General features: G+C 35.9%; 1 protein-coding gene across 5 annotated transcripts in view; it reads right to left on the bottom strand.

Annotated features, from left to right (window-relative positions):
- Window positions 1-21,731, bottom strand: part of IQCB1 (IQ motif containing B1) — an 82,223-nt gene that overhangs the window by 33,279 nt on the left and 27,213 nt on the right. For all 5 annotated transcript variants that reach the window (XM_058295730.2, XM_058295728.1, XM_058295726.2 and 2 more), the window contains exons 8-11: window positions 16,050-16,228; window positions 13,504-13,613; window positions 8,469-8,578; window positions 1,163-1,305 (exon numbers count right to left, since the gene is read on the bottom strand). In XM_058295730.2, coding sequence (XP_058151713.1) covers window positions 1,163-1,305; window positions 8,469-8,578; window positions 13,504-13,613; window positions 16,050-16,228 — 542 coding nt within the window. The remainder of the gene's footprint in view (window positions 1-1,162; window positions 1,306-8,468; window positions 8,579-13,503; window positions 13,614-16,049; window positions 16,229-21,731) is intronic.

Below are 21,731 nucleotides of genomic sequence, written 5' to 3'. Positions count from 1 at the left end.
CTGAGGAATTTACTGAGAAGGAACATAGACAACCAAAATAACTATAGAGACATTGACAGAGGACTGGTGTTGAGTGTTAAATAAACATTCAACTATAGGACCAAGGGTAAAAGGAAAAGTCTATAGTCTATAATTGTTAAATACTATGACAATGGAGATACAGTACAACTATCAAAAAATAGTGGGAGAGGGAGTAGATATAGCTCAAGTGGTTGAGGAGCTTGCTTCTCATGTATGAGGTCCTGGGTTCACTCCCCAGGACCTCCTTAAAAAAAAAAAAAGGTGAAGAATATTTAAAAAGTAGGGAAAAAAACTGCTGACTATTGCCTTATAATTACCAAGGAAGAATAAAAGGATACTAATCTTCCAGTCAGTGCTGGGAAGAGGGAGAAGCAGCATTCATTAACTAATTTCATTATTACTCATAGAGGGAACCATAATACAAGAGGGAACTAGGAATATTCGATTTTAGAATAACGGTAAACACTACAATAAAAATAAAAGTCTTTCTAAATATTAAAAACAAACAAAAAGAGCAAGCCAGAAATCAAACAACAAACAGTGGAAAGATAAATATAAAATAAAATAAATATCTATGAATGGAGGGGGGAAAAGACTGCAGGGGACAGGAATAAAAGCTGAACTTCTTTGAACATGTCTTGCTTATCATCAGTCAGCGATCATAGCTGAATTTGAATTAGAGGAGAAATTTTATCCAAAGCTGATGGCCTAATATTTTTCTAAATCATTTTCCCAGCAATGAGTGGGAAAAGTTGGCAAGGAAATGCCACATGGTTTATAGTGGGGAATAAATAAAGTCCTGATGGCAAAGTATAGCAATATTCAAACTTCTTACTTAAGTTCAAAGGGTTTCTTTCTTTATGTCTCTGATAGTAACCTTTAAGCATAAATTTTCAAATTTCACTAATTTATCTAAAAGAAAAGAACAACTTGTAGGGAGATTACTCATCATCAACCAATAGCCCTTAATTTGAAAAAATGGTAATTTTTTTTAACTCAAGAGATTTAACAAGGTTTATCTGAAAAAGGAGAAATAGGTCTGAATTTAAATTTAATAAAAAATCAGATAGCTGGGATATTTGGTTTACTAAAAGGTAGTTCACACATTCTTAACACTTATAAAGTTGACACTACCACCCACCTGGATGAACTATTTCAAGCATATTCAGACGTAATTCTCGGGAAAGTCTCATGGCTCTCTGTCTTTGAAGTTGTACTTGTAATCTGTGGTCCTCTTCCTCCTTATGCCTATTGAGCTTCACCAATCTTGTTGTTCGTTTAGTTCTGTGATGGAAACATAAATTGCTGACATAAATAGTTTTCAAAAATCATATGGCCACTCAACGATCATATGTATAACCTCATCAATAACTGAATAAATGCAGGCAGGAAAAATAATTTTTTAAAAAGAAAATTCCTGGTGTTGCTATAGTATGATGAAATAAGTTCTTATGTGCTGCCTCTACAAAACCTTTCTGGAGAAATATTTGGATATATGCATCAAAAGCCTGGAGAACTATTTGGAAATATGTAACAAAAGCCTTAAAATATTGACCAATAAATTCCATTTATAATATCCTTAAGGAAATTATATATATTTATGTAGAAAAATAATTAAATAGACATTCAACTTTTAACTACAAAATTCATTACATGGAGTGATTATGGCTGATTAATTTCTCTTATGTTTACCTATCTCTCGATTATTGACTAACAAACTGTTTTTATAACTGGATATGAAAATTGCCATTTGGCCCCCCAAATTTTATTTAATTAGCATACATGTAATATCTGCTTCTATTCACTAACATTTCTCCTTAGAGATTCTTTTTTTTTTTTTTTTTAAAGATTTATTTATTTATTTAATTCCCCCCCCCTCCCCTGGTTGTCTGTTCTTGGTGTCTATTTGCTGCGTCTTGTTTCTTTGTCCGCTTCTGTTGTTGTCAGCGGCACGGGAAGTGTGGGCGGTGCCATTCCTGGGCAGGCTGCTCTTTCTTTTCACGCTGGGCAGCTTTCCTCACGGGCGCACTCCTTGCGCGTGGGGCTCCCCCACGCGGGGGACACCCTTGCGTGGCACGGCACTCCTTGCGCGCATCAGCACTGTGCATGGCCAGCTCCACACGGGTCAAGGAGGCCCGGGGTTTGAACCGCGGACCTCCCATATGGTAGACGGACGCCCTAACCACTGGGCCAAAGTCTGTTTCCCTCCTTAGAGATTCTTATCCAGTTTTTATTGCTTTATAAGATGATTACAAGTATTAATCTACAATACATATACTGAAAATAGGAAAGGAACCAAATGGGATAAGAAGAAAAGAGAAGCAGAATACACTATTTATTGTATCTTTATAGATTTAATTTGCAAGGATCTCATTTAAGAACATTTGTTTTCTTTTAGATCCTCCTCCTGGCATTAAACTGCCAACATATGTAGTACCTTAACTATAGCTTTGTAGTCTTAATACCCAGACTTCATAATGATGTAGTCAGAGAGGGCTATCAAGAGTTCCAACTCAATTTTTCTTTTGAAAAATCAAAAACAATTATGCATTCGACAATTTTAAAATGAAACCTTTTAAAGTAGGGAAGGAAAACTCACAAAATTATTTTGATAAAAGATTGTATGTGTGCTTTTTTGGTTTCTTTTCGTACAATTTCTTTTTTTTTTTAAGATTTATTTTATTTCATTCTTTCCTTCCCCCACCCTGGTTGTCTGTGCTTGCTGTCTGTTCTATGTCTATTCATTGTGCACTTTCTGTGTCTGCTCATCTTCTCTTTAGGAGGCATCAGGAACCAAACCTGGGACCTCCCATGTGACTTCCCCTTTAACAAAGAATACACCCCACCCCCTTCTTTGCCCACAGAGAGGTCCTCAATTGCTTGAGCCACCTCAGCTCCCTGCTTTGCTGTGTTTCTCATTGTGTCTCCTTGTTGCATCAGCTTGCCATGCTAGCTCATTGCGCCAGCCCATCAGGTCAGCTTGTTGTCTTACTTGTCTTTTCTAGGAGGCACCAGCAACCAAACCAGGACTTTCCATGTGGTAGATGGGCACCCAAATGCTTGAGCCACATCCACTTCCCTAAAATGTCTTGACTGTTATCAATCACAGCTTAAGTTTTTCTTGACTTTTCACTTAAGATAGGATTGAGGATTTGTTTCAAAACATCTTTCTCATCCCTATTATCAAAAAGGACGACTGCAAGTGTGTGTGTGTGTGTGTGTGCCAAAAGGAGAAGGGGTTCTAGAGAGGATGGAGGGGTAACTGAGTGGTTTCTAAGTGTCTCTTGATATTCTTGACAGCTGGAGATCAAGTAGGTAAAGGACCCTTTCTTCCTAAAGAATGGCTGATAGAAACTTGTTTCTCCTACAGAACTACCCCCGCCCCCAAAAGTTCTGGGTTGTACAGCATGTAGATAATGAAGTTTTAACTGATCTAGTTCTGTCCTTCCCCACCTATGGTGGGTAAAAGAGAGCAGACCCTAAACAGTATCCTTTCAAATTGATTAAGAAATTTTATATATATATATCTTTGTAACTTCTAATTGGTTAGTGTTTATAATGTTTAATATTACATTATCTATACTGCTAATATACTGTTAGTAGAAGAAACATGGTAATCATTAAATCTGTATTGCCAGAACATTTAATCTGTTATTAAACCAGGTTTGGGAAACAGATTAGGCATGCAGGCTATGAAATATTGCAAAACTGAAAAGGACTGGCCCATGAAGGTAGAAGTAAAATATAAACCAGGAAGACAGTAGAAAAGTGAGATTCAGTGAATGAAATAAAGACTTTTATAAATTATAGAAAAACAAATATTTCTGGATTCATATGCTTCAATCATGTTTGAAAACATTTGTTAAGAATTGATGTGATTCTGAATGCTGTTTCCCTCCCTCGGTAATGCTATTCTACAGGTAAGAATTCTATAATCATTCAAAGATTAAAATTTATTCATCCAACTGGTTCCTTTGTAAGAAATAGTAGGTAACTGACCATCTGGCATCTGTACTGTACTTACGAAAAGCAAGTGACTGATCAGTATCATAGTCTCAAAATATGATAGATATGATTTACATTTAATTAATCTGAAGTTTTACCATCAAAGAGAGTATTGAGCAAACTATCTGCTGGCAAGAGATTAGGAATTCTCCAGCAAAAAGTATGAATGTGGAAGTTCCTTGAATTGCTGGGCAAAGAAGGGGTGTATTCTCTGTTCAAGGGAAAGTCAAACAATATAATTAAGACACCTAAATACCATCAGTACCATGATAAAGGTAGGAAAATTATAAGGTTTCCCCAATATAACATTAGCAAGTGTTAGCTAGTTCAGAAAAGGTGGCTGAGGGAAAGAGAACTTAAGATAAAATAAAGTTTTGGATCAGGAAAAATCAAATAAAAAAGACATCCCAGCCTCACTCTATGTCTTTCTTTGTGCCTGAGAAGATGGCAGAGCACTGTTCAAGTTGGTACTGTTTGTATATTGGTAACATTTGCTGATCACCCATTGCAGAAGCAGTTTTCAGAAAACTTGTAACTGATCAAAATATTTCAGATAATTGTATCATTGCCAGTGGTGCCTTTTCTGACTGGAACGAGGGCCAGTCACCAGATCCAAGAGGTGTAAGCTACCTAAGAAATCATGACATTAAAACAGCCCATAACGTGAGACAGGTTACCAAAGAAGACTTTTCCATATTTGATTATATACTATGTATGTATGAAAGTAATCTGAGATATTTGAATAGAAAAGGTAGTCAAGTTAAAAACTGCAAAGCCAAAACTGAACTACTTGGGATCCATAAAAACAACTTCTTATTGAAGATCTCTATTATGGGAATGACTCTGATTTTGAGACTGTGTACCAGTGGTGTGATAGGTGCTGCAAAGCATTTTTGGAGAAGTCACAGAAAAGCTGCATCCATTAATTGCTGAAGACCAACAATGATTAACATCTTTACAATGATGTTCTAGGTTTTTCAATCCATCAGTGTGGTAAAGTGTAATTTTTCATAGCTTAAAGCCACAATTGTTTTTTTCAATTGACTTATTATTTTTTATCTTAAAAAATAATTGTGATGGAAATCAGTGTTGTGTTTGGCAGAAGAATAAAAACCTTTGATTCAGACAGTTTATGGGGTACATAAAATGTTTTTAAACAAACTGGACCTCTTACCTTGCTCAATTACAAAAATAGTGGAACAAATTGTAGAACTAGAAAATATAATGCACAATAATTTCTTTCCAGTGTTTAACCTAAAGGTACAAATTCAGTGACAGCTAATATTCTAGTATGCTTAATTATGATTTTAATAAATAATGAAATAAAACATCACTTTAAGGCCCAAGTCTATAACTAAGACCATTGAGATTTTTAAATAATCTACCTCTTCAGGAAATTGATATGGATAACCTGATGGATAAATGTCTTCTAGTCACCTATACTACCTCTTATCTTTTTACCCCAGGGCATTGTATTGAATTACATATCCATAGTCAGAAGTTCACAATCTTGACTGGCAGTATTCTAACTCCCACACACCTACAGTGCATACTTGCATGTTAAAAGGATAGGAAAGAGAGAATGATTCATGGAATTAATCTTTAGCATCTTAATTTTTGTGTTTACCTAGTCTATTTCATAAGTAAGTTGTTATTTTTGCTCCCATTTCGACAACTTTGCATCTGAAAATTTAATTATATCCAGAAAAGATAAGAATGCAATGCTGTTCTATGCCCACTTTGATAAATGGATGTTTTTATATGCAAATGTCACCTAATTGTCAAATATATATTGTCTTAGATGAGAAAAAAATAGTTAAAAAGCTGGAGAAAGAGATTTCTATTATGTTAAAGTCCTTAAATAATGATAGGTTAGGTGTTCTTTTGTCACCGTTTCATTTAGAGGAGAATGTAAGTAAATCTCCCCGTACTTTGAGATAACTGTCATCTCAAATTCATTTGCATATATATCAGAAATGATTGTTTTCAAAATAAACTGGGGAGTACAAAAATAAAACTAAGATTAAAAAAAAAAAAGACACCCCCATGAAAGTGCTTTAGCAATGGTATGACTATAAAAGAGTGCCTCATGCTGAATCTAAAGAGCAGAATCAGGACCCATAAATGTATGGGTGCTGGGCAGTTCCTCCCAAAAAAAAAGCATGAGAGGGGGAAATTACTTTGAGATAATGAACTGACCACAAAGAGACACAAATAAACTCTGCAAAAAGCCCAGCTGCACAGGAAGCAAGAGAAATTTGTATAAACTACAGCAAAATAGATTAAGAAAGGTGCTAAAAGTTTGGAGCTAACTTGAAATTTAAAAACTTTAATAAGAATCCAAAGGTTAAAACTACTTCAGGGTGTCCTAGAACATCAAGCTCAAAATACTGGAAAGGAAATAAATGCATTACAATATGAAACATATCATTTTGGTTTTATAGCTAATCTTTTTGAATGGAAATATAACTGGTACAGTTTTGTAACAAAGAAAACAATGGAATTTCTATTTTAAAATAGTTGATATTAATTAAATTCCAGAGATATACTTCTAAGTGAACATGGTCTGTAATCCTGGGATTCTTTTAAATAAAGATTTTAATATTGAAAGAGAAAGTAAACTGGCAAATTTGGCAAATACTGTTGGACTAAACATTAAAGGTCCAAATTCAAGGTAAAAAAATACAAAAACAAAAATAACTTTTAAACATAAGAAGACAGACACTGAGGATAGCAGGTAGAATCCATAAAAAATAACTGCTTTCTACTTGAGTTCACAACAGAAGGCAAGGGTATACCAAGAGCATCTGAGACTCTTCTGAGATATACACATATCATGACTCTCAAATTATTCATTATTTCCCAATTTCACTTGACCACAGAATTGCTTTTTTAATGTTTTAAAAATAATACTGTAGAATTGGCAATAAACTTCGGGCAATGCTGAAATGGATAACACTTGCTGGTCATGAATACTATAATCACTTATTTAACATTATTTAACATACGCATTTGTGTGATTAAATATGTGAATCTTCAAGGGCAGGAAATGTGCCCTATGCATTTGTTTCCCTCCTACCATTTCCTAAGTGTCAGGTAACATGCTAAAAAACTTTATAGTATTTCATTCTTTTTCTCAAATTTTACATTAATCTTGTGAGGTAGATGGGAAATTTGAGGCTGAGAGGTAGGATAATTTGTCCAAGGTCACTCAGCCAATAAGTTGCTGAGCTGGGAAACAAACTCAAGTGTAACTCCAGTAATACCTAGAGTAACGACACCTGGTATACATTAGGCACTTGATATATGTTTAAAAAATTAATGCTTTTCTTTGTCACCAACACTCATGCCCAATAATACTTATAACCTCTTTTCCCTGAAGGAACCAGTGAATAGCATATCCACTAAAGGGCATAGTGAAACAGAGAGACACAGCCAAAGGAATTCAAATCTTGATTTAAATATCATCCTTTAACAATATACTCTTTTGAACCCCAGAACCATTTTAAAATATTTTCATAACTGAGAAATGCAGCTGCAGTTATTAAAAGAATAGTTTCAGCTTTTCTAAAAAAGAAAACAAAAAACCACTGACTTATGTAACATCAAAGTTTCACTTTAATGAATTAAAATTGATCTTTGAGCTAGGCTGCATGTAAAAATCCCCTCTGAAACGGCTGTACACTATCATAAATGGCCTAGAAACCTAGTCATTTTTTTGTGCTCTTTCCAAAGGCTTTAAGAACCTAGATGAATCACCACACCAGGGAACTGAGAGCGCCTACATCTGCAAGCAGGAGAATTGCATCCATCATCCAAGTGGAATCTAAGCCCCCTCTCGATAAAGGTGGAATAGACATCACTATCCCAGGGCCCACAGAATGGAGGAATAAAATATGGATTAGGGTGGGGAAAAAAAAAAAGAACCTAGATGAGTTAGTCATATCAAAACTAGGCCATGTCTTCAGTATTTCATTTTTAGTCCACTTGAAAGAGAAATGACAAACTATGCTGTATCTAAATGACAATACCCATCCATGCCATATTTATTCAAGAAAATTAGGTTAACATACTTAAATCTTTATATCCTCATACGTTTTTTTACCATGATTATATATGGACAATAATGGCAATTTTGGGTTTTCAGGTCTTAAGATAATGGACTACCATTCGCTCCCTCTGCAGGCTTGGCCTACGAAACATCTTATTAAGTGGATAGGATTGTGTATTTGATCCTGTCTTAGGGTTTACCTTTTGCTTTGAAAGTGCATATGGTTACTGTAGTACTGCTGCTCAGAAACACATGGAACAAGAATGAAAGGAAGAGTAAAAGAAATAGATTAGGAGATTGGAAAAAAACAAACATTAAATTTCCATTCAGCTGCACTCCAGTAAGATGTCTCTGACACTCTCAGATCATCATTCTTATCAAAAATGTTTACCTGAAACTCCTCTGCAAAGCAGTCACAGCAGACGGAAGCTTCTTTATTCTTTTCCTAGTCTGAAAACCCTTCCAATAAGCTTGAATCAAGCAAGCTGCCTGATGCAGTTTCTGAAATTAAATATCAGAATGAATTTGAAAACTTGTCTAGGAAAGCCTTATTTAAAAGTTTACCTCTTAAAATATCAGGCTTGGCCAAGTTTTAATCTCCATTTCTAATAAGGGAGGAGGCAAAATTAAGTTCATAGTCCCAGGAAAGAAAAGGCATAAGAATACTAAATCTGACTCTGCAAGGGTGGGAGGTTAGGCAATATCTAGAACATACTCAAAATATTGTCTAGTTAGCTCCAAATTCTCCCTGACTAATCTTACTTCCACTATTTTTTCAAAGATTTCATAGTTCTGAAGTTCTGCTCATTTAGTGCTTTAACCTCTTTGCTTGACTTCTTATGCCTGTCTCATTTATTCAGATTCAAGAGTTCTGGAGAATCCCTTGTATTAAAAAAAAGAAAAGAAAAAAAAAAAGGCCCTGGGGTTGTTGAAAATTCAGTCCATAAGCATTCACATGCACACTCCTAAATTAAGGCTGCTCTGAATGTTATGAGAGATAAGTAAAGAAGAGGAGAGGAAATAAAATATTCAAGAGATTACCACTCGCTAATACTATGGAACTGAACTTTTATGAAACATTTAATAAGGTCATTGAAATTCTGGATATCTATGTTTGGCATATGTACATGTATTAAGAGAAATGGGCCAACCTAATTTATCTCTTCAAAACAATTTTAAATTCTAAGAAGATAAATGCTATTTAATTTACTAATTTTACCATATAAAACTTTTGTTACTTTTATATACTATCCATATTCTATATAAAATTGGTATTTGCTTATACAGGTGTATGTGAATTAACATGCTTTTTAAAACTGAGGATTAGCATTTTTATTCGATTGGGAAGTTTAATGAAAGGACTATCTTTCATCTCCTAGCATTAGAATTTATTATTTTCTCCCCATGCGAAGACTGCTAGCTGCCTACCAATCATTTATTGTCCCCTCTTTCTTATAGTAATCCTGATTTTTCTGGCTGTTCAAATTATTGCCTGGTTTGAAGTTCTTACCCCTTACCTATATATTTCTGAGTTACGGACAAAGAAAAGTACGGAGAAGTGTTGTAAAACTTTAGGCTAGACTTCCACAAAGGGAAGGTATGGCATAAGTACCCTTTTTGAAATTCCTTACATTTTCCTATCATGCTGGAATATAGATAAGATAGCTGGTGCTCTAGCAGCCTTCTTGATTAATGAGGTTACCCTGAGGTTAGAAGTTTAATGCTAGACTTGAAAAAGAAAAAATAGAAATCTGGGTCCTTATGATATACTGGAGTCATATAAAGCTTGGATTATCTACCTCTGGGTAGACACTAGTTTTTGGAAAGCTTTTTTTTTTTTAATATCGTAAATGGGTGTTCTACTTTATTGTTAATATAGTGAATTATAATGATTGATTTTTGAATGTTAAGCCAATCTTGCATTTCTGGACTAAATCTTCCTTGGTGAGATGTATTATACATTTTATAAATTGGCAGATTCAACTGGCTTAAATGTTTGTAAGGATTTTTGTATGTATGATAAAGAAAGGTGAATATATATATATATATGCACACATATATATATATGTTTTTAACTTTGTAATGTCTTTTTCAGATTTTGTACAGTTTTATCCAACCTCATTAAATGAGTTGGGAGTGCTCCCTCCTTCTCTGTTTTCTGAAATAGTTTATACAATATTGGTATTATATATTTTTCTCGAATGTTTGATAGAATTCACCAATGAAACTATCTGGGTTGGAAGATTTGTTTTTGGGAAGGTTTTTTGTAATGAATTCAATTAAAAATATAGATACTGGACTCTTCAGGTATTGATCCTCTTGTGTCTACTTTGGTAAACCATATTTTGAAGAAATATGTCCATTTCATCAAAGAATCCAAATCTGTTTATACAAATTGTTCACAATATTCTCTTTATCCTTATATTGTCTACAGGACCAGTTGTGATAACTTCCTTTTTATTCCTAATAATCATTCCTAGTGATTTGTATTCTCTTTTCTTCTTGATAGTTGATTTTTAAAAATACAACTTTTATCTTTGTTAAATTTTTCTTTTGGATTTCTGTTATTATTTTCTCTGTTATATTTTGAGTTTACTTTGCTCTTATTTTTCTGGCTTCTTAATACAGAATCTGAAGCTGCTAATTTTACACTTTTTTTCTTTTCTAATATAAGCATTTAAAGCCATGCATTTCCTTCTAAGCACTGCTGTAGCTATAAAACACAAAATTTGATATGATCTATTTCTGTTAGCATTCTGCTAAAAAATATTTTCTAATTTTCGTTGTGCTAATTTATTTGATCCATGAATTAATGAATTATTCAGAAGTGTGCTATTTAATTTTCACATATCTGGTATTTTCCTAGAAATCTTATAACTGATTTAAATTTGTTATGATCACAGACCATAAGCTATATGATTTCAATCCTTTTCATTTTATTCAGATTTGATTTATGAACTAGCACACTTGAAAAGAACGTGAATTCTGCACTAGTTGGATGTAATGTTTTATAAATGTCAATAAAATTTGGATAGTTGATATTGATGATGTCAGATCTTCTATGTATTTACTAGTTTCTTTGTTTAGTGGTCCATCAATTTATGAGGGTTAGTAAATCTCTATCATTGTGGTATTGTCTATCTCTACCTTTAATTCTGTCTTTAGTATGGAAACATTTATAATTGTCATTTTGACAATTCTCCCTTTTATCATTTTTACACATACTACTTTACTTCTAGTATTACGCTTTGTCTAATATATATATATTTTTAAAAAAGATTTATTTATTTAATTCCCTCCCCTCCCCCGTTGTCTGTTCTCTGTGTCTATTTGTTGCGTCTTGTTTCTTTGTCCGCTTCTGTTGTTGTCAGCGGCACGGGAAGTGTGGGCGGCGCCATTCCTGGGCAGGCTGCACTTTCTTTCGCGCTGGGCGGCTCTCCTTAGGGGGCGCACTCCTTGCGCGTGGGGCTCCCCTATGCGGGGGACACCCCTGTGTGGCACAGCACTCCTTGCGCGCATCAGCACTGTGCATGGGCCAGCTCCACACGGGTCAAGGAGGCCCGGGGTTTGAACCGCGGACCTCCCGTGTGGTAGACGGACGCCCTAACTACTGGGCCAAGTCCGTTTCCCCTAATATATTCTTTTATCTGCTTTTAATATATCTACTTGAGCCCTTATGCTTAATGTTTCTGTGACATATCTTTTTCCATCCCCTTACTTTCAACCTATCTGTGTCTTTATAGTAACATGTGTCTCTTGGAGGCAGCATATAGCTGGATTTTGCTTTTTTTATCTCTTCTGACAATCTCTATCTTTTAATAATTACATCAATGTTAACTATTACATTTGAAGTTATACCTACCATTTTTTTTTGTACGTACCCTCTTTTTTTAATTGTTGTTGCTACTCTGTTCCCTCTTTCCTGCCTCATTTTTGATTATTTAAATATTTCTTAGTATTACATTTTAACTTATCCACTGACTTTTTATCTAGGAACTGTCTTATTTCTTAGAGGAGGTTTACAGTTTACATGACTAACCTTTTGTAGTCTACTTTTTTTTTTTAAAGATTTTTTATTTATTTCTCTCCCCTTCTCCCCCCCCCAACCCCCACTGTCTGCTCTCTGTGTCTATTTGTTGTGTTTTCTTCTGTGTCCGCTTGCATTCTTGTCAGCAGCACTGGGAATCTGTCTCTCTTTTTGTTGCGTCATCTTGCTGTGGCAGCTCTCCATGTGTGCAGTGCCACTCCTGGGTGGGCTGTGCTTTTTTTCACATGGGATGGCTCTCCTTGCAGGGCGCACTCCTTGCACGTGGGGCTCCCCTATGTGGGGGACACCCCTGCATGGTACGGCACTCCTTGCGCCCATCAGCACTGCACGTGGGCCAGCTCATCACATGAGTCAGGAGGCCCTGGGTTTGAACCCTGGACCTTCCACATTAGGCTGATGCTCTATCAGTTGAGCCAAATCAGCTTCCCTCATAGCTGACATTAACATTGAGTTAACATGTTCACGCTTTTATTTAATAGGCATTTACTCTGGTTGGTTCAGGCTGGAAACCTGCTCAGCTCTTTGGGGGTGGTTATTGAAATCTGTTCTGTAAGCCTTTGGTATGCTGTTTTGTGTGTGTCCTGCATATTCATAATTTGGAGATTATTCTAAGACTTGTAAGGGTTCATACACAGTATTAAGGAATCCCTTTCTTTGGCTCTCTTCCTCCCAGGTTCATTCCCTTATGCTCCTCCTGCCTGCCTGGTCTTTTTTTCATGGTTTCTACTTGAATTTTAAAATTTATTATCTTTTCAGTTGTGGATTTTGGATATACAATGTATTCATTTTTGTTTAATTAATTAAAATATATTTTGTTCTGGATTTGTTTTCTAAATTCATTTAGAAACTCATAAATTCATATGGAAAACTGAAAGCTATATAGCTTTTCCTATTGGAGTAGACGATCTAGAGCCACCATTTTGAATATACTAGAGGAAGTATGATCAAATAATCATTAATGTTAAAATAATTTCTACAAATACTATTTTTACATGGAGGCAAAAAGCATTATCTTTATATCTCAAAAGCACAAGAAGGCTTGCCTTAAGTGATTCTAACTATAGTTTGTTATTGTTAGAGATTTTAAGGGAAAAAATAGTCAATCAAGTTTAAATAGTTTATAGAAGAAAGAGGATAAACATCAGAGATGGGGGATTTCATGAGAAATTCTGAAAAACTATCAGTACAGTGGTGTATACAAATAGGTATAAATGGGAGACTGAAATTATGTTTGTAGGTAGTCTGAACAGCAGATTATTTTCTGGGGAAGCATTTTATTTAAAGAATTAAGAGAAAGAAAGTGAGGAGCTTTTAAGGAAAACTGAGATTTAATTAAGTTGATTAGTACATATCACAAATTATTTTTATAATTTAATACCTGCTCTTCTTCTTCCTGATGGACCTTAGGACTTAAAAGGCCAAGGAGCTGTCTAAGTTCTTGATTAAATTCTGACCCAGTTTCCTGATTATTTAGTAGACTTCTGACTCCTGAAATGAAAAAAACAAAGTTATAACTATTAATAACAAATATGATCTTCTTATATAATTAAATTGAGGTTAAAAGGTCAGGTTTAGAAAAAAATTAATACAATAACATTAGTCACATGATTTTTCTTTTTCCTTTACCCAAAGACTTCCAAGCTAAGGTCTTTGGGCTGTTCCTGTCCTAAGAATTCTCATATGCTCACTTATGAGATCTGATGCAAAATTTGTCTGTTTAGTCAATCTCTTTAATTAAAAGAAGGGGAGTGGAATCACTGTGCTAAGTTAAAGGGCATAGATACAGGGTTTTTTTTCTATTTAGATATAAATACCAAAAACTAAAAGAGTTTTAAAAACATAAACTTAGTAAGTGTCTATCCAAGTTAAGTGGAAGCACTGAACTAGCTTATTATTAGTTATTATTAATTGAGCTTTATTACTAAATCAAGTACTTTATTACTAAATCATTACTAAATCAAGTATATAGTAACTTATTAACTTGGTGGCAAATCCAGAGGTTCCTGAGCAAATATAATATAACTGCTGTAACACTAGGATACTGTATTTGCATCCCCTAAAAAAATCATAGTAGTGGTATATAGAGCAAAGTAAGTATTTCCAAGGCATACTGGAATAATGTACTGTATCTATTCAGTACAAATAAGTAAGGTAAAATGGCCCTGTACTGTACAATTGGGAAAGACACCATATGTATTTTTCCATGCCTTATGTTCTCTTCAAGACCCAAGTTCTCAGCAGTATTAACAATTATAAAATATCCTGGGGAGCTTAAGTAAGTTAAGCTATTGAGATGTAAGACAAAGAAAGGAAGGATTGTTAAGGTGAAAATTCCTTAATAATGACCTCTGTCGGACAACCACATTTTTATAGTAGAGGAATCTGATTACAGATATTGAAAATGTGTACATGGCATAAAACCAACTTGAGAATTCTATTACTGCCATTTTATCTCCCTATTTCTATAATACATAAAATAATCACAATGTCCACAGTAAGGACTGATGCAATGGTAAATTACCAAAAATATGTCTTTTTTGTTTTTTTTTTTTAAAGATTTATTTTTTTATTTATTTAATTCTCCTCCCCTCCCCTGGTTGTCTGTTTTCTGTGTCTTTTTTTTTTTTTTTTTTTTTTTTTGCTGTGTCTTGTTTCTTTGCTTCTGTTGTTGTCAGCAGCACGGGAAGTGTGGGTGGCGCCATTCCTCGGCAGGCTGCTCCCTCCTTCGCACTGGGCGGCTCTCCTTATGGGTGCACTCCTTGCGCGTGGGGCTCCCCTACGCGGGGGACACCCCTGTGTGGCACGGCACTCCTTGCGCGCATCAGCACTGCACATGGGCCAGCTCCACACTGGTCAAGGGGGCCCGGGGCTTGAACCGCGGACCTCCCATATGGTAGACGGACGCCCTAACCACTGGGCCAAAGTCCATTTCCCCCAAAATATGTTTTTAATAATCAGAAATGATTAAAAGCCATTTTAATTGTTTTGGTATTAAATTCATCAAATTATCTTCTAATTTTTAAAAATCCCAATATAACCTGGTATTTATAAGTATATTTAATCAACTAGAAATCTATTTTCTGACCATGTTGAGTAAGAAAATGTTTTGTAATTACTACATGGCTCTGGTCACCAGAGAAAACAAAGCTAATAAATTTTGCTTGGCAATTGAAAAAAATATACACTCTGTGATCTTGGGAAGATAACCTAATATTTCCGTGTTTCTGCTTCTAGCTCTATAAAATGAAGATATGAGTATCTCCATAACAAGGCTGTTATGGAGAATAAATGTTTTAAATGCATGTAAAGTAGGTAGATGCAAGTAAATCCATGTAAATATTTTAATGCATGCATATTATGTAGTAAGTGCTCAAATAAATGGAAGCTATTACACAGGGGATGCTAAAACACCAAGTCCTATATTCCTCAAAATTTCTGACTTTTATTCATATATGTGACTGATTTTGGAAGTAAGAGGGATTTTTTTATTGTTTGTTTTTTGAGGGAAGGCAGTGAAGGAGCTGAACAGTAATTATTTTATGTAAAAACAAAAGGACTATCAATCCCTGAAGGACATCTTAATTTTCTCCACTAAAGTAAGTCTTAATAAATTCACCCATCTTTTCAGCCATTATTTTACTACACCACATGGCATATTCAATACACAATCTTTTTGTCTTAGAGGGCATAAATATTCATTGTAACCTTTTTAAAAAAGCACCATATGGCATCTGCTAAGACATGAAGATAGCTTGTTATATAAAGATTTTTTTCCTGAATTGATATGTGTTGTGATAGGATTTTCTCTGCACACTTCAGTTAAACACTTAAAAAAATTATTATTTTGCTTTTCATAAACCATTAATAAAAACTTTCTTTTTGACAATCCTAAAAAAAGAAAGAAAGAAAGAATGTATGTACTACCTTTGTAGCAGGCACTTAACCTCAGTAAAATCAAAATTTCCTGATGGGATTCAGCCATCAACAGTAGAAGCTTTGTAGCAGTACTTCTTATTTCTGGACTACGAGTTGATAAAAGCTTGAAAACAACTTCGTCTAAAATTGAATGCAGGGTTTTTCCTTCTATTCTCAGTAAATCACCACTATTAGAACAAAATCACATATAAAGAATGTATCATTACTGATTGATGCATTGGTATCATAACAAATTAAACATAAAAGATTAAACAACTTAAAGCCTGACTGTGGCCGAATTCAAGAAAGCAATCAATTGTTTAAATCTATAGCTTGGTTCCAAGAATACATCAAATGAAATTAATTTTTATTGAATCTCTACTGTGTACAAGGCACTATGCCAGGCACAATAGGGAAGAGAAAGTAGTCAAGGGCCATCACCTCCGTGAAACCTGTAATAAAACTGAGGAGGAAAGATAAGTGTGCAAAATATTGAAGGAAAGTGATTAAAAAATTTCAAGGCAGGGGAGTGGATGTGGCTCATGCAGTTGCCACATGGGAGGTACTGGGTTCAGTTTCCACTGGCTCCTAAAAACAAACAAACGAACAAACAAACCAAGCAAAACAAACCAACCAATTCAGGGGAACTGATGTGGCTGGCTTCCCACACACAAGATACCAGGAATAATCCCCAGCCCTGGTACCTCAAAAAAAAGAAACTAGTGATGAACAATATGAAAAAGTGAGAAAAAAAATTCCATTTACAATAGCAAGTAAAAGATTCAAATATCTAGGAATAAGTCTAACCAAGTATCCAAAGGACTAGTTTTAGAATCTTGACAACATTGCTAAAAGAAACCAAAGGAGAACTAAAAAATGGAAGGACATTCCATGTTCATGGATTCAAAAACAAAATGTTGTTAAGATACTGTATTAGTCAGCCAAAGGGGTGCTGATGCAAAATACCAAAAATTGGTTGGTTTTTATAAAAGGTATTTTTTTAGGGTAGAAGCTTGCACTTACCATGCCATAAAGCATAAGTTACTTCCCCCAGGGAAGCGGATTTGGCTCAATGGATAGAGCATCCGCCTACCACATGGGAGGTCCAGGGTTCAAACCCAGGGCCTCCTGACCCATGTGGTGAGCTGGCCCATGTGCAGTGCTGATGTGAGCAAGGAGTGCCGTGCCACGCAGAAGTGTCCCTTGCGTAGTGAAGCCTCACATGCAAGGAATGCACTCCGTAAGGAGAGCCGCCCCATGTGAAAAAAAAGTGCAGCCTGCCCAGGGGTGGCAATGCACACATGGAGAGGTGATGGAGCAAGATGACAAAACAAAAAGAGACATAGATTCTCGGTGTTGCTGACAAGAATACAAGCAGACACAGAAGAACACACAGTGAATGGACACAGAGAGCAGACAACTGGGGGAGGGGGAGGGGAGAGAAATAAATAAAAAAAAAATCTTGAAAAAAAAAAAAAAGGTTACTTCCCCTCTCGCCCCCCAAGTCTTTTGCCACGTGTTGGAGCAAGTTGGCTGCTGACATCTGCCAGGGTTCAGGTTTCCTGAGTTCTTCTCTTCCACGGTCTTGCTTCTCTCTAGGTTCAGAGTTCCTCTCTTTCCAAGGCTTGCTTCTCTTTCCTCACAACCAAGCTCCTCTGTGTGCTTACTTCCCTGGGCTCCAGCATCAAAACTTCAACTCTGTCCTTTGCCATGTCTTTTATCTGTTAGTCCCCACCCAACAAGGGGTAGGGACTCAACACCCTACTGATGTGGTCCAATCAAAGCCCTAATCATAATTTAATCACACCCAGGTACAGACCAGTTTACAAACATAATCCAATATTTCTTTTTGGAATTCATCAATAACATCAAACTACTACAGATGTCGATCCTACCTAAAGGGATTTATAGATTCAACAGAATCCCAATCAAAATTCCAAGAGTATTATTTGCAGAAATGAAAAAGTTAATCATTAAATTTATATGGAAGGTTAAAGGGCCCCAAATTGCTAAGGCCATCTTGGGAAAGAACAAAGTTGGAGGTCACACTTCCTGATTTTAAAACTTATAATAGGGAAGCCGACTTGGTCCAGTGGTTAGGGCATCCGTCTACCACATAGGAGGTCCGCGGTTCAAATCCTGGGCTTCCTTGACCCGTATGGAGCTGGTTCATGCGTAGTGCTGATGTGCGCAAGGAGTGCCCAGGGGTGTCCCCTGCGTAGGGGATCCCCACGCGCAAGGAGTGCGCCCCAAGGAGAGCCGCCCAGTGCTTAAGAAAGTTCAGGCTGCCCAGGAATGGCGCCGCACACACGGAGAGCTGACACACAAGATGATGCAACAAAAAAGAAACACAGATTCCTGTGCTGCTGACAACAACAGAAGCGGACAAAGAAGACACAGCAAATAGACACAGAGACAGACAACTGGAGCAGGGAAGGGGAGATAAATAAATAAATAAATCTTAAAGAAAAAAAATTTATTGTAAAGCCACAGGAATAAAAACAGCATGTGAGTACACAAGGACAGACATAGAAACCAATGCAATCAAATTGAGAGTTCTGTTGGTTCTGTTTCCCTAAAGATCCCTGACAATTATAATTTTTTTTCAAGAAGTTTTATAGTTTAGGTTTTGCATTTAAGTTTTTTTATATGGTGAGAGGTATAGAGCAAAGTTCTTTTCTTTGCACACTGATATCCAATTGCCCCACCACCATTTAAAAAGACTATCCTTTCCCATTGGATAGCCTTAACACCTCTGTTCAAAATCAATTGTATTTATATGTGTGGCTCTGTTTCTGGATTCTATGCTGTTCCATTGATATATTTGTACATTTTTGTACCAATACCACATTGTTTTAATTACTTTAACTTTATACAGAGGTTTTCAAATCAGGTAGTGTTATTCTCCAAATTTCTTCTTCATTTTCAAAGCTGGTTAGGTCTTTTGATTTCTACATGAATTGTATAATCAGCTCGTCCATTTCTACCAAAATAGAATTTTGACTGGTATTGTGATTATATATACATTAATCTGGGGAGAACTGAGATCTTAATAATATTGCTGTCAACTTATCAAAAGGATATATTTTTTTTCATTTATTTAGATATTCTTTAATTTCTCTCATCAATATTTTGCAGTTTTCAGTGAATAGGTCTTTCACATCTTTTGTCAGATTTAACTATACATATTTTATATTTTTTATGATACTATAAATGGAAATTTTAAAAGAATTCAATTTCTGAGTATTAATTGATATTGTTTTAGTTTGCTAAATACTACCAAAGCAATAGACCAGAAATGAATTGGCTTTTACAATGGGATTTATTAGGTTAAAAGCTTACAGTGAAAGTGTTCAGATAAGGTATCATCAGAAACTTCCTCACTGAGCTGAACTGTGGGCAATCAGGAACATGGCAGGGCACTATGGTGTCTGCCAGTCTCCGCCTTCTCCTTTGGGCTCATTTTCTCCACAAGCTGGAGCTGTGAGCAGTCAGGCACATGGCAGCATCAGCATCTCTCTCCCCTTTCCTCTGGGCCTCCTTGCTTTTGATTTCTGGCTAAAGTGGCTTTCTCGGCTCTCAGGGCCTTCTCTCTCAGCTTGTCAGTTCCTCTCTGTCTCTGCAGGTTTTTTTCTGTGTCGATGGCTTTTTATTCCTCCATTTATGAAGGACTTCAGGTTAAGAGGATTAAGACTTACCAGTCATGCCTTACTGGAGTGATCTAATCAAAAGGAATGTTCCTTAACTGAATCTAATCAAAAGCTGCCATCTACAATAGGTTAACACACACAGGAATAGATTGGCTTTAAGAACAGGATTTTCCGGGGTCCACAAAAGACTCAAACTGCCACAGATAAAAAAATTCAATTTATATTTTATAGGGATTTTGCATCCTACTACCTTCTTAATCTCACATACTAGTTTTAGCTGCTTCTTTGTAGATTCCTTCAGATTTTTTATAAAGATGAGAGTATTATATAAGAATACAGAAAGTTTTATCTCTTCCTCCATTCCAGACAACTTTTCTTTTTCTTGTCAGACCACACCAGCTAGAATAGCCAGTACAGTGCTGAGAAATAGTAGTGAGGGTCAACATCATTATTTTGTTCTTGATATTAACATTAAGTATGATGTTAACTGTAGGCTTTCCCTAAATACCATTCATTGGGCTGAGGAAATTTGCTTCTACTACTTTCCTGAGTTTTCTTTAAAAATCAGGAACAGATGTTGGATTTTATCAAATGCTTTTCTGCATCTACTGATTGATGATATGGTTTTTCTTTTCCAGTTTGTTAATGATGAATTACATTTATTGATTTGAGAATATTAAAGCACCCCTGCATTCCTGAATAAACTCAATACATTCATGATATATTAACCTTTTACTATATTATTGGATTGGCTAAAATTTTGTTTAGAATTTTTGCATCTATGTCCATGAGTATATTGGTGAGTAGTTTTCTTGTATTGTCTTTGTCTGGCTCTGGTATCAGGGTAATGATGACCTTACATAATGACTTGGGAAATATTTCCTCTTCAATTTTCTGGAAGAGTTTGTTATTATTTTTTCCTTAAATGTTTAATAGAACTTATCAGTGAGGCCACCATAGCCTGGGGTTTTCCTTGTGGGAAGGTTTTTAGCTACAAATTCAATTTCTTTATAGCTACAATAAGGCTATTCAGATAATCTACTGCTTTTTGAGTGAGTTTTTGTGGTTTGCATCTTTCAAAGAACTTGCCCATTTAATTATTTTTTAAAAAGATTTATTTATTTATTTCCCCCCCCCCGCCCCCGGATGTCTTGTTCTCTGTGTCTATTTTCTTTGTCCGCTTCTGTTGTTGTCAGCGGCATGGGAATCTGTGTCTCTTTTTGTTGTGTCATATTGTTGTGTCAGCTCTCCGCATGGGTGGCGCCATTCTTAGGCAGGCTGCACTTTCTTTAGCGTTGGGCGGCTCTCCTTACGGGGCGCATTCCTTGTGTGTGGGGCTCCCCTACACGGGGGACACCCCTGCATGGCAGGGTACTCCTTGTGCGCATCAGCACTATGCATGGGCCAGCTCCACACGGATCATGGAGGCCAGGGGTTTGAACTGCGGACCTCCCAGGTGGTAGACGGGTGCCCTGAGCACTGGGCCAATTCCGTTTCCCAGCCTATTTAATTTAAGTTGTCAAAATATAATTCTAAATGTTTATATTATTTTCTTCTTATACTTTTAATACCTGAACACACTGCTGTGGTGTCACCACTTCTTTAATTCCTGATAATGGTAGTTTGTCTTTCTTCTTTTTCTTGATCAATTTTTCTACAGGTTTACTAATATCCCTGAGATTCTCAAAGAGCCAGTTTATGGTTTCATTGATTTTTCTCTATTATTTTTGTTTTCTATTTGTTTGATATCTGCTTTGAATTAGACCATTTCCTTTTTTTCTGCTTACTTTGGATTTAATTTCCTTAAAAAATTTTTTTTTTAGTTTCTTAAGGTAGATGCTGAGGTCAGTGATTTGATATGTTTCTTCTTTCCTAATATAGGCATTTAGAGATATAAAGTTGGGAAGTGGACTTGGCCCAATGGATAGGGCGTCCGCCTACCACATGGGAGGCCTGCAGTTCAAACCCTGGGCTTCCTTGACCCGTGTGGAGCTGGCCCCATGTGCAGTGCTGACGCACGCAAGGAGCGCCACGCCACATA

The sequence above is a fragment of the Dasypus novemcinctus genome, chromosome 4 (genome assembly GCF_030445035.2).
Source record: "Dasypus novemcinctus isolate mDasNov1 chromosome 4, mDasNov1.1.hap2, whole genome shotgun sequence".
NCBI lineage: Eukaryota > Metazoa > Chordata > Mammalia > Cingulata > Dasypodidae > Dasypus > Dasypus novemcinctus.
This window is presented reverse-complemented; position numbering and strand designations above follow the sequence as displayed.